Source organism: Trichoderma atroviride, chromosome 1, assembly GCF_020647795.1.
Source record: "Trichoderma atroviride chromosome 1, complete sequence".
Lineage (NCBI taxonomy): Eukaryota > Fungi > Ascomycota > Sordariomycetes > Hypocreales > Hypocreaceae > Trichoderma > Trichoderma atroviride.
The window spans coordinates 70669-84213 of NC_089400.1; the positions used below are offsets into that span (position 1 = coordinate 70669).

The window sequence follows — 13545 nt, forward strand, 5'->3', positions numbered from 1 at the left end:
GTAATGCTCTTTTTGTCTTTCTATACTGTATACTTAATAATGATGCTCTCATTTCGAAAGCCCAGTTTGACCTAAAAGCGGTTTGAAGTATGTACCCCATTTCTGATTACTTATGAAACACATTACTTGCATTTAGGCAATATTACTGTTGGGGCTATGCACCACTCGATCGTCCCATTGATCAATCTCTCCACTAGTATATCTTGGTTGAGTCGTATTGTCTTCACATGTAATACGCGTTAAAAAAACTCCATAGATCAAGGGGATGGCCCGGGCCGCTACCCGCTTACTTCCGCTCCACAGATCTACTTTTGCAGGGAGGCTGCATACAGTCACATCAATGCTACCTGTCAGTTGGCTTAGTACTGCTACTCAGGAAGTAAGATGATGATTCTAGGGCAAGGTATCAAACAAGTGTTAGCGCAAAGTTTTATAAAAGCTATGTCAGATTAGTCCTTAAAATTCAATATCCTCCTACTTTTTTCAGAACGCCTTTATATCAACTTGAACAAAAGTGTAGTCTCAACGCAGTAACATTCATTTTATATTAGCAAATGATGCTGTAACAGTAACTTGAAAGTATATTAACTGTCCAATCGGTTTGGCTTTTGAAGTCCATGTAATTCTATTCAACGTACATTCCATCTGTTGTCTATTTTATTAGCTTACGTGTACGTTTCGATAGACGTTGATTTGCCGATCTTATCGGTGTTTAGGAGCGGATTGTTTTTCCCGAGCTTACCTATGCATGAATCGCCCCATTGCAGACCCATGCATCGTAGGCTTTTTCCATTTTCAGAAAATGGTATATCCTCGTTAGGTTATACGCGCGAAGGGGATTTTGCCCGAAACAATATCTCGCCGTAATGTGATGCAGCCCCTGCTTAAGCGAACAATATCTATAATAGGTAAAGTCTGTAAAACTTGCGAAAATAGGCCTTGCCATGGCGTTATTCACAATCCAACTTGTCAAAGTAATTTGTTGGATAAGTATGTCACTGGCTGTATTATAGTGACATCATTCAAATCAGGTAAAGTATGCAAGATCGATATACAGAAATCTACTAGGCACCACGCCAACATGTATACGTTAAACGGTTGCATCGATACAACGTAAAATCTTACTCTCAGTTCCAGCCTATTTCCTTTCTCAGTTACGATTCGCTATTACCTCCGTCGCCGGTATGAAGATCGTTTTTGTGTGTCATACGAATCTCATTGCCACCCCCATTTTACAACCAACCTCCCCTTTCTAGCCCCCTGCGCGTGGTATTGCAGCGTGGTATTGGATTGCTTTCAACATGTAGAACTTTCTTGACGCAAATGAGACAACTAATTTTACAATTATATTTATTTGATTGGCCTAGGCTAGCGTATTCTTCGAATTGAAACTAGCACTAACAGGCCTGGCATATTGCCCTTCAAACACATATTGACGGCGAGTTCTGTTCATCCGTCGGTTAGTTGCGTTTAGTGGTCATATGATAGAGGGTTACATAGTATTATCAAAGGGGGAAATGTTCGGTATGGTTTACGAAATACTATCTACAAAAGCATTTAATGGAAGCTTTGATAGGGGCAATTGCTGATACCTAATCTATTCCATAGAATACGTATCCATATTACCAGAATGGCTAGATAGAATACACCAAGATATTCCAACTGCTTACCGTAACTTATGTTCAGACCCAAAGTGGCAGCCTGATTAGGCTTGGATTGCTCGCGAAATCATGCCATTAAAACTAACCGAGGACGTGTGATTTCTGCCCCTTCCTGAATATTCTTGACTTTAATTGGGTCATCTTGCAGTAGCCACTCTTCTGTTTTTAACTCACCTAAAGAAGCGAAGTCCAAAGAACTTTGCATACATATCAAAGCATTATGACTTTAAGCGCATGCTATCTTTCTCTACATTGCTAGTTTGACATTACACTCTTTGAAAACCTTTCACCCATCGCTGAGCTACAGTATCACATTGCTTTGTTACACTCTCAAGCTTCAAAATGCATGTGGGAATAATCGGTGCAGGCATATCAGGCCTTTATACCGCCTTGTTGCTACGCCGAGAAGGTCATAAAGTGACTGTGTTCGAGGCAGCCGATAGAGTCGGTGGTCGTATCTACACATATCGGTTTACGCCACAAGCTAAATCAGAGGATATTTATTTTGAAGCAGGAGCTATGCGCATCCCTCGCTCATCTTTGCATTCCAAAGTCTTTGACTTTGTCCGCTATCTCAATACACATGGGTTTGCTGGAGACAAGATTGAGCTTATTCCATATATCCTCGATCATGAGAATAACAGATCCTTTTTTCAAGACCGAAAGGGTGCCTTACAAGACAGTAAATGGGCCACCGAAGCTGGCCTTCCGGAGGCCTACCGCAATAAGACTCCTCAGCAACTACTTGGAAGCGTCGTCCTTCCGTGGCTGTCTATACTTCGGCAGGACTTTGACAATGGGTTTGAAAAGCTGCTCAAATATGACGAGTACTCGTTCCGGGCTTATCTCCGCCTCATCGTCGGATGGCCCCATGAAGTTATAGAGTTCGTTGAGCTCTTCTGCTCCCAGACTAATCAATACGATCTAAGTTTTACCGAGATAATCATGCAAAACTTGGACTTTGACACAAAAGATGTAAGCTTATTCCTCCCTTGTTTCATCTAATGGCATATTTCTAAAACTTTTATCACTTAGTGGGCAACGGTTAAAGACGGCATGTCACGCATAACCCAATGTGCAGCTTCATTAGTAGGCTCAAAAAACGTTCGTCTGAACTCTCGAGTGGATCGCATTACAAACCTAGACAATGGGAAAGTCCAGCTATCAGCGCAGGGTCTTCATCAGACCTATACTGCTACTTTTGACGCTGTAGTAGTTGCTACTCCCCCATCTGCACTTCACAGTATTGTCGATCGCCCTAGATGGTCCTTCATGAAAGAACAGTCAATTCGCGGCGCTCACTATGAGCCTCTCTATAAGATTGGTCTGCATTTTCGAACGCGCTTCTGGGAGCGCTCCAGTGTCAACCCTTGCTTTGGTGGCCAAAGTACTACTGATCTTCGCTTCCGCTGGATTGTTTATCCATCCAATGATCTCGGCAGCAACGGCTCTGGTGTCTTGTTGCTTTACAGCTGGATGAGCGATGCTGCGAAATGGAGTGGGCTATCGCGATCTGAGAGAATCAAGATTTGTTTGCATGATCTTAGTAAATATTATGCAGACGAAGCTGACATTGATGTTTACGAGCAATTCATTGAGGCGTTTGACATTACATGGTCAGCCCAATCGTGCGGTGGAGATGCAATGTTTCTTCCAGGCCAATTCTCTCGCTTCTTCGAAATAGCAAAGAAGCCAGAGGGCAACATATACTTTGCTGGAGAGCATCTATCAAAGCACCACACATGGGTAAGAAGAGACTCCCAAGCCAACGCAAGCATTCGCTACTTACACACTTTGAACAGATTGCAGGGGCTATAGACTCGGCTTTCCACACAACTGCCCAACTTCTAGGCCGCCCAATTCAAGCTAAGATTGAAACTGACGAGACTCATACCGATTCTATAAGCCCCCTTTTGGTACTCGGCCGGGAATTCTTGACTTTGGATGATCAACGCCGTGCACAGAAGACAGATATAAGTTCGCGACGGTTCAAAGCCTGTGTGATACCAAAGCATATGAATGTACAATATATGGAGGTCTTTTGAGGAAATTCAACAAAGAACTTGTTTTCTGAATAGAATTTATTCTACATATATCCGTGGTAGAGGCTACAGTATGCCGTTTCAATTTTAGAATATTAAATAGGCGCGCGAAACATCGTCTTGAACCACCGTCAAGATCTATTTCTAGCATTCAAAAATTCCATTCTTTGTGAGAGATTTTCTATTTTTATTTGTAACCCTTAAGTCATTCGCCAACTAATAAATTGTGTATACGATGTTACGATAAAGGCATGTGAAGAGAGACCTAAAGGGCCGGTTGTAGGCTGTGACTAGTTCAGAAAGCTCTAATAAGTCCTACCTCTTCCATGTCAACAAGCCGGGCTAGCTTTTTGGAGCGTAGAACAATATGTCACCTAACATCTTCCTCATCACATCATCTACATGGGCTTTCAATGGTTATATTCCTTCATAATGTGGAACAGCATATGCATTGAAGGTGTGATCGACCCAATTGCCGCTTCTTAGAAACGCTAGTACCGGATGTATTGAAGCGGGTAGATTTGCCGCACGCCGGAAGGATTTCTAGATGCATGCTGACACAGTGCTACGCTAACATGAAATTCCCTGTAGGATTAGGCAGTGAGAATACCCCATAACGGTAGTGGATCGGGCAGCTGTAGACAACCTAGTACAGCGGGACCACCGGCAGAATACGCTCCAGAGACACAGGGGCTGAGTGCCTCGAGAAAATGGAGGTGAAGAAACAAAATGACTGCTCGTACACAGATACAGGGTTTGGGTATATCGGTTGTATTTATTGTTTACAAGCATATTCACAAATATAAACATATACATATATGTGTGTATGCTTGTGAGTGTGAATGTGAGTGTAAGCAACTTAATACAAAGGATAATAACTGTATTTGAATGCACGTCTCTAATGAAGAATTTCACTGCTTCTAATAGAGAATGCATGTATGTTCCAAGTCGTTGCAAACTAAATAGAGTACGTGGATATATGAAAATAAAGTGATTACTACATGTGAATAAGTCAAAGACTCCACTGATACGGAACAGCAGTTGGTTCACCCATCTCTTTCTTTCTGCCGAACTGCCGGCAATTTTCCCAACCTGCCTCCTCTTGGTTTTATACGTAGTGCAACGGCCGGGATCTGGCTACCCTACTGGGGATCGACGCGCCCTACTTTCGACCATCCCCGCCATGAATGTCTCTTTGACTGCTACGTAAAATTGTTATAATAAGAAGCGTAGATTTCTACACCGTTCTGCAATATCGGGACACCTTGTGGTAATTATGCGCTTTCTCGGAATCTTCAAAATCCGATCTATCAGAATCTTTATATAGATACACAGATTTGAGGGTTGCAACTCCTTCAGCCAAAGGCCGGTATTCACAACACATCGGAGTTTTATCAATTACATTTTTTTCCCGCGCCACAGCTTCAACAAAAGAGCTCCGGCTGTGAGCATTTCGACGACAATCTACTATAATGAAAGAGGAGGCCGCCAGTAATGAGTCGCCAGCACTGGAAGATGCATTGGGTGATCTTGAACTTGGCGAAATTGAGATTATCACAAAGTTGGAAGGAGACGACGACCCGTTGAATTGGACGGCATTGGCAAGATGTAAGCATCATCTATCACCAGTGCATGGGGAAATATCGCGGTTTACATTGATTTGATATTAGGGATGTACACGATTATCGTCGTCGCAATATCAGGCATCGTTGGTTTCAGTGCCAGTGTTTATTCACCGGCCATTTCATCAGTTGCTGACAGTCTTCACGTCTCTAACTTGATGTCTACACTGGGGTCAACGACGTATTTGATCGGATCAGCATTTGGGCCTCTGCTCTTTGCACCATTATCCGAGATTTGGTAAGTTGGCTGGCATAGGCCAAATATACCAACGCACTACTGATTGGACGCAGGGGTCGCAATCCGCTCTACTATGGTTCCTTTTTGTTGTTCTGCCTTGCCACTTTAGGATGCGCACTGGCACAGAATATAACAACTCTACTGGTCTGTCGGTTCTTTGCCGGACTGTTTGGCTTGCCTCCAGTTGCAAACACAGGCGGTTCGATTACCGATCTATGGCCCCAGTCTCACCGATCTGTCCCGCTCGCGCTTTACACAGCAGCTAGTTTCTGCGGTCCGGTTTTGGGATCCCTCGTCGGCGGTTTTTTAACACAGTACCTGTCTTGGAGATGGACTTCGTGGGTCGTATTTATCATTGCAACTGCAATATACATCATTATGGTAATTGCTCTTCCTGAGACATACGCTCCCAGGCTGCTTGAGATCAAAAACGCCAAGGCTGGTATCGACGTCCGACAAAGCGTTCGAAGCACTCGTTTCACTCAAAGTCTAATGCGACCGTGGATTATGCTTTTCACAGAGCCGATTCTCTTCACGCTATCACTTTACATGGCTTTCATCTACGGCGTGCTCTACCTAGATTTTACCGCTTATCCGGTCGTTTTCCAGAAAGCGCGCGGGTGGTCTATTGGCATTTCAGGATTGGCATTCACGGGAATCGGTACTGGGATGGCCATCGCAACTGGTCTTTCCCCGTACGTCAACAATATTTACACCCATTACAAGAAGAAGATTGGCCCGGTACCTGAAGCTCGCTTGCCACATTTGATCCCAATAGTTTGGCTATTGCCGATTGGCATATTTTGGTTCGGATGGACAGCACTGCCGCCAACACATTGGATTGTGTCCATCATTGCCGGTGTGCCCTTTGGCTTTGCTCTAGTGATGCTTTTCCTCGGCATCAATGCATATCTCACCGACTGTTATGAGCGTTACAGTGCCAGTGCTTTGGCGGCTAACACAATGCTTCGCTGTCTGTTTGGAGCCGGCTTTGCTGTATTCGCTACAACGATGTATGAGAAGCTTGGTACGCCGTGGGCTACTAGTATTTTGGGATTTGTTTCTGTGGCTCTGGGAGTGTTACCGTTTGTGTTTTACAAATTTGGAGCCAAATTACGAGCGGCCAGTAAGTTTCATATAGACGTCACTAGTCATAACTAGGTGGAGTTAGAAGTGCGAATGCGAACCCCTTTCTTTTGACGAGAACCATTGCGCAAGGCAAAAGTGAAGTTACAGCGTTATTAAAGACGCTTACAACTTGTAATATTCGATAGGTGAGGCTCGAGGTAACTACTTGATCTAGTTGGACACACATATACACGTTGCTAATAACACTAGTATTATAACGCAGGTTTTTAACCGAGGATGACTTTTCTCATGCTGTATCAATATATTTGCTGGGGGTTTATAAATCAACAATTGAAGTCACAAAAGCCAAAAACTCCAGAAAAGTGACTGGCTGTGGCTTTGAGGAGTCATTTACCTGAAACACAATCCCTGGAATACTATTCTCTTGGCTACTATTCAGAATGAAATTTCGTGCGACCCTTTCTTGTTTATCAAGCCGAAGTCCTTGCCTTGCCCTGCCAATCACCTTCTATCACACTAAGCCGTTGGCTGTTGGCTACTACATACTCCTCCCTGCATACATGTAGCTATTTATATGGGCTTGCTGCCAAAAAAAGCGCTAATTTCGCAGTATGAGTGGTAACTCGCGCTATTTTCAGTCCAAGACATTTTACGGTCCTGAGCCAAGGCCACGTGCATTGCATTTCCCGCCCCTGCTCAAGCGAATAATTGCCACTGAGAGAGAGACCTTGTTCTAGACCAGAATTCCGCAAGTTATACTAAATACATGTGTACTAGTTGCTACCCAAGCGAGATCGGCCTGTATACTCTTATGTAAATTACAAATTTAGAATGAGAAGAGGGAATCTCAAAAATCATCTTGCTGCTCCGAAGGACACGCAAGTCTGAGGGCTGACTAACAACTACGGAGTAAAATTGGATACAGATGGTGAGATGCTTGGCAAGCATCATGGACAGAGCCTCGGCATTGGTTGCGATGCAAAATAGCGCGAGATGGTGGCGATTGGAGGGCATCACGATTGAAGTCTTTGCTACTGTAGCTTCCGGACTACTATGACCACACTAAAGGAGATGCCTTCCCCTTCTGCCCGAATCCCCTGGATCGAGGCGTCAAGCTTTTCAAAATCTAGGCCCGGGAAAGGCAGAGAATATCCGCGGCTTGATAGTGTGTTTCAGCAGCATTGTTTAGTGCACGCACAGACTGGCCACTCAGCTTCAGCTGCGAGATACGAAGCGCAAGTGTAATTGCAGCTATCCGAAGGCCATCACCAATCAGCTCCACATGGCCGATTCTAGGCCAGCATAGCACAATGCGATTGGCTGATCTGGCCGGAGCTGAAAAGACTATCGTAGAATTATGGGGAGATTACACTAATCGAACATGGGCAATCCATGTGCCTCGTGGCCACTACGGGGCTCGATGATGGCCTGGATGCCAAAAGCAATGAGATTTATTCGATCGAAATGGGCCATCGGATCTGATGATTCAGACAGGCCTAGCTTAAATAACTATCAGAGTCTTTTCCTGCCCTGCCCGGTTTCCCGAGGATGGCTGTAATGCTACGCGCTGCTCATTCTGCCGGGCATGATGCTTTCGTCACCGTCGGCAGTTGTCGTACCCAAGGAAAGTTCCGTTCAAGAATTCGACTTCTTTGAGGCTCTCTCCATCACACCTCAGAAAGAGCCCTTCTCAATAGACACTGAGGATTTTCTCTCATTGCCTGGCTCTATTCGCACGCCAATCACACCGAAATCAGTTCCTCTGGCGACGCCACTGTCCAAAGCCTCGAGCGCCACCAACATCAACTCTTCTTCAGGCCTGCACGCGCCTGCCAAACAGCCCGCGAAAATGTCTCATAAATTGTCCAAGGCCCATACAAGATGCTGTGACCTTTGCCATAACGTTGCGGCTAGCGGAGATCGAACCTCTGTTCGCATGCTCGAGTATCTCACCACGGTTAAGCAACTTTCGCATAATGTCGATCGATTGGCGCATTTGTTCCTTGACACCTGCCAGATTCTCTTCTCTATCGAAGCTGGCCTCGCAGAATGTGGACGCTCAACCCCAGAGTTGCCGCCGGACGTCATCTCGGAATTGGACAAGAAGTTACGAGTTGCTCAATCGGACTTTAATATTCTCGATGAAATGCTAGGCAAGCTCCTGGAATATGAACGCAAAGGCACGATGGGAAAAATGAGACGTGGCTGGGGCAAGATATTTGGCGACACAGACATCGACAAGATAACGGCAATTCTCGAACGAACAAAAGAAGGCTTGAAGATGAGTGCGCTGCTCTTCCAGTGGACGCTGGGCACCGAACGAATTGAACGCGGCATGGGCATCGGATACACAGGGCTCGCAGCGGCATTGAATAGGCTGGATGACAACTCTGGACGTGTGAAAACAAAGGCTTCCGAGCCGGACATGTCGCGTCATCGCCCGTCTCCTCTTGGCCACGGGCCTTTGTCTGTCGAGGGACAGCATCAGCAAATGCTAGCATCTCCAGCCGCGTGGAGCGAAAGATCCTCTTCACGTAGACCCGATTCCAACATGGCGAAGAAGTCATTTTCGAACTCGCGCGGTCCATCAGACGATATCCTTCAACATTATAGCATCACCACTCCGAGCTCGATTATCTCGAACGAGAGAGCCAATTCCGGCATTGTTACAACGTTTGATCGAGCCAGCACGATTGGAGACACGTCATCCCATACTGGATCAGCAGAGTCCGATGCACTTTTGGAAGAGTTGGCCGGCATGGATCTTGGACAGTCCAAAGCCATACGTCTGAAAGTAGACCCTTTCACGATGCCACGCTGGACCCCTCGCAGCTCAGGAGGCTCGGATGCCGAAAACTTGAGAGGCAGCATCATTTCTGCTGTTCGAGGAAAAAACCATAAGTTAGTTGAGCAGTTGCTAGACAGAGGAGTGTCTCCTGCAGCGGCGTTGACAGAGGCTGTAAATCTCCTTGATGCCGAAAGCATTCGGCTCTTACTTCTGTTCGGGGCCGATCCTAACGAGGCAGATGGCGATGGCATCACACCGCTGTTTGCGGCAGTTCAAAAGATGTTCTTTTCGGGAGCAGTCACTCTCCTAAAGTATGGGGCGGATCCTAATGCTTTGGTCGGCCTAGAGTTGGAGTCTCCTCTATCATCTGCTATTACTGCTCACAAAGTCAGCTTGACACATCTCTTATTGATGTATGGGGGAGATCTATCTCACAGCACCTCCAACGGCGACACGCTGTTGATCGCAGCTATCAACAAGAAAACCCCAAAGAGAATGATTGATCTTCTTCTCCATTATGGAGTGGATCCAAATGAGAAGAATAGAGAAGGGAAAACAGCTCTCTTTGAAGCGATTAGCTCCTCTCGAGTGGACATCACAGGAAGCCTTTTGGATCGTGGGGCGAATCCAAACCTCCCCGGACCTAAGCACATGCTGTGGCCGGCAACATACCAGGCGCCCTGCCTTCAACTACTTCTTAACCATGGTGCAGACTCTAAGAAATGCCCTGGCATCATAGAACTAGCAACCAGTATCAACAATATCGAATCGGTGCGCGTGCTTTTGAAAGCCGGGGTTGATCCCAATGCTAAAAAAGACGGCGTTTATACTCCTCTGTGCACATCCATCCGAGACAACCGAATGGACATATTTCAGCTGCTGCTGAGCAGCGGCGCGGATCCAAATGTCCCAGCTAGCGAGTATCCGGCCTTCAAATGCATCACGCACAACCGTGTCCACCTCTTGCCTTTGCTTGTCACTGCTGGCGCGGACCTGCACTCCCCCAAGGGGATAGTAGAGACTGCAGTCAGCTCAAACAACATGGAGGCGCTGTTGTGGCTACTAGACCAAGGCCTCGACCCAAATGAGAGGAATCTCAAGGGAGCATCCCCATTGACGAGCGCCATTCGAGAGAGCCGGATGGAAATGATAGACGCCTTGCTTGCCAGAGGAGCCGATCCCAACAAGCGCGGACAGGATTGGCCGGTATGCATGGCTGTGCAGAATCCGTTGATCCTTAGGCGCATACTATCGGTGCTTGCCGAGCCACGCGCTTATAAAGGCGTCATGGAAATGGCTGTGGCCGCCAACCAGATCGAATCTGTCAAGTTGCTGTTGGCAGCTGGTGTTTCGGTGGAAGATAAAAACGGCGGCGTCTTCTCTCCATTGACCACAGCTATTCGCGAGGATTTGAAGGAAATGGTTCTTTTCCTCATCACGGACGGCCATGCCGATCTTAACGCTCCCGGTGAGCATCTCCCTATTGTCAAGGCAGTCAGAAGATGCCGCGGCGACGATACGGAGATTCTCGAAATGCTTCTTGAGAAGGGCGCGGATCCAAATAAAATCTACAGGGGCTGGAACGCCTTTATGCAGGCTGTTGAGAATGGCGACATGAGAATCTTGAAGCTGCTGAGCAGCAAGTTCAGTGTTGATCTGGAGGCCAAAGATGACCAGGGACGGTCAGTCATTGAGATTGCATCTTCGCGAGGCTGGGAAGAAGCGGTCAATATACTTCTTGAGGGTAATTTTAGGCTTTAGATGTGTGGCCAGCCATTTACACATTTGTAGATATTCATTTTACAGAGTAGCGCGTTTTCGAAACCACTTGTGTTATCTCATCCCGATTCGAGAATGGGCGGCTTGTTTTATCTTAATACGAAGTATTTAGTTTCATTACATAAGAGCAGTAACAACTCCCATCTTAACCTCCGGTGTCTTTTTAATCCGCAGGTTTGCCGCAGTAATTATCAAGCAGCGAGTGGGGCGATCCAAGGAACTAAGCGGTGGCTGAGTCTTCAATGGAACACCACGTACGCGCGTATTCTGCATAATAGATACGGAATTGACTGCTTCCATTCGTAAGGGGTTGCTGGGCCATAAGACATTCAGTCAAGGTTTCCTCAGCATATTAAGACAAAACTCGCCGGTCGGTACACATCAGCAGCACACTGGCTCAGACAAAATACAACCAGGCGTTACTAGGTCTTATGCCCTTGGATCTATTGCACCGTCTTTAATCCCCCCGACCATGCGCAGTTCTCACCGCAAATCCCGAAATGGATGTAGAGAATGCAAGCAACGCCATAAAAAGTGCGATGAGGCTTCGCCCACTTGTCTCAATTGCACCATCACGAATCGATCCTGTTCATACCGCCTTACACGTCCAATGCATCGGCTCAGCCGCCCGAAAGCAGCGTCTTGTGCATCAACGCCATCGGTGCGAACGCTTTCGCCGCCCATCCAATGCAATACTCAGCAATGGCAAGATCAGCAGTATGATCTAGGGCATCTTGAGCTGCTTCACCATTTCGAGTCAGGCGCGTTTGAAGCGAGTATGCTACCTTTGCCGAGCTCGATACGCATGGCGATCATGCAATGTGCTCTCACCAACCCCTATCTCATGGATCAAATTCTTGCCCTATCGGCAGCCCACATGAGTACTTTTCGCCGAGAACAGCAACAGATGTTCAGCAACAAAGCGATGGAGCTTCAAACACGAGCTGTATCCTTGTTTAATAGAGTGGAAACCGACATCTCGATGCAAAACTCTCGTTCTTGGTTTCTTTATGCATCATTTCTTGGCATCCAGATGATGTTCGAGACTTTCCAATGCAGAAATTTTGACTCCTTTTGCGATAAACTTACCACTTATTTTCCTATCCACCAAGGTGTTCATGCTGTGGTACGAACAGCGTGGCCAGCTGTCAGGGAGATAATTCATGAGATTATCGGGCAGCGACGGATTGAAGACACAGCCGACTTTGATCATGAGCGACCTGAAACGTGTGGACATTTGAATACCCTGATTCACGATAGCGACCTTCAAGAGATAGACAAAGAGGCATGCTCCCAAGCAGTTATAGCTCTGCAGAACATTTTCGATATATGTGAAGTGGATTCAGGGGTCCACATTCAAATTCCTTTTACAATATCATGGACAATGCTAGTGTCCGCCCGATTTGGTGATATGGTTAGGAGCCGGATCCCAGAGGCACTCGTTATACTGTCTTTCTATGCTGTGCTGTTGCATCGCCACCGTTCGTTTTGGGTGTTTGGCGACTCGGGACGGTTTTTGATCCAGTCAATCTCGACATATTTAGGGACAAAATGGGAACAATGGCTTCTGTGGCCAAATAGCCAACTGGCAGCAACATGACTTGGAATATTACAGGGAGTGTAATCTTGGGTACCTCTTCCGTGTTGAAGCCAGGATATAAAGGTAGTGGTAAATGGAATTAGAGTAGGCCAAGACTTAAAGCTTATATAGTACTACCTACTAGGGGGGGCGTTAAACAATGATCATATAGAATAGAAGTTGGATTGAGCGTTCGGTCTTCGCATTCACCATGTTATGCTTATTAATGCCGTATGATTTACCTTTAAATTTACTAAAAAAAGAGCAATCTGAGCTGACATCTAGAAACGTTTGCAACATTAAGCTCTACGTAAACCCCCACCTAGCGCGAAAGACAACGGGATTCGCGTGGTGGAGACCAATAGATGAGCCAATGGTAAGCCCAGGAATACGCACTGCGCGGATAAACAAGGGGCTCTGGGACTTTGAAATTAGGTCCGGCACTTGCATACATCGTTTCGTCAGCTTCGTATCAGTTGATACACCAACAACTAAGGCTACTATTGGTAGAATTTTGTCCGAGCCTTTCTGGAGAGCTAGTACGAGGCGCAGACAATACATCTTTCGCGTTGCTGTGGGGAATGCCAAAACCGTTCACCAATCAGTGCGTTAACAGTACGCTCATCTACACCAAGGTCGTGGTATTCTGATAGTACCGGACAAGTAAAAGACACCGAAGGGATAGACCGCCAAGAAATAGCTACTCTTTCCTCTCTTTATAGTATAGTTTCTATGGGAGCAACGTAA

At 46.2% G+C, this 13545-nt stretch overlaps 4 protein-coding genes across 4 annotated transcripts; all 4 read left to right on the forward strand.

Moving 5' to 3' along the window:
* Nucleotides 1–2003: 2003 nt before the first annotated feature.
* Nucleotides 2004–3479, forward strand: TrAtP1_000022 (uncharacterized protein; the record flags this gene model as incomplete). The annotated part of the gene is made up of 3 exons (XM_066110408.1): nt 2004–2636; nt 2697–3407; nt 3471–3479. 3 exons carry the CDS (start codon nt 2004–2006, stop codon nt 3477–3479), a joined length of 1353 nt encoding a protein of 450 aa, XP_065966480.1.
* A 1696-nt stretch (nt 3480–5175) lies between these two features.
* Nucleotides 5176–6724, forward strand: TrAtP1_000023 (uncharacterized protein; the record flags this gene model as incomplete). Its single annotated transcript, XM_014092027.1, has 3 exons — nt 5176–5311; nt 5374–5563; nt 5617–6724. 3 exons carry the CDS (start codon nt 5176–5178, stop codon nt 6722–6724), a joined length of 1434 nt encoding a protein of 477 aa, XP_013947502.1.
* Nucleotides 6725–8111: 1387 nt separating this feature from the next.
* TrAtP1_000024 (uncharacterized protein) lies at nt 8112–11366 on the forward strand. The gene has a single exon (XM_066110409.1). It carries the CDS (start codon nt 8238–8240, stop codon nt 11199–11201), a length of 2964 nt encoding a protein of 987 aa, XP_065966481.1. The 5' UTR covers nt 8112–8237; the 3' UTR covers nt 11202–11366.
* A 90-nt stretch (nt 11367–11456) lies between these two features.
* Nucleotides 11457–12992, forward strand: TrAtP1_013316 (uncharacterized protein). Its single transcript, XM_014092024.2, has one exon. The coding sequence runs from the start codon at nt 11692–11694 to the stop codon at nt 12817–12819; it is 1128 nt and encodes a 375-aa protein (XP_013947499.2). The 5' UTR covers nt 11457–11691; the 3' UTR covers nt 12820–12992.
* The last annotated feature ends 553 nt before the right edge of the window (nt 12993–13545 follow it).

Excerpts from the sequence above, each read along its gene's own strand:
- TrAtP1_000024 (XM_066110409.1), top strand. The coding sequence starts at position 8,238 with ATGATGCTTTCGTCACCGTCGGCAGTTGTCGTACCCAAGGAAAGTTCC.
- TrAtP1_013316 (XM_014092024.2), top strand. The coding sequence starts at position 11,692 with ATGCGCAGTTCTCACCGCAAATCCCGAAATGGATGTAGAGAATGCAAG.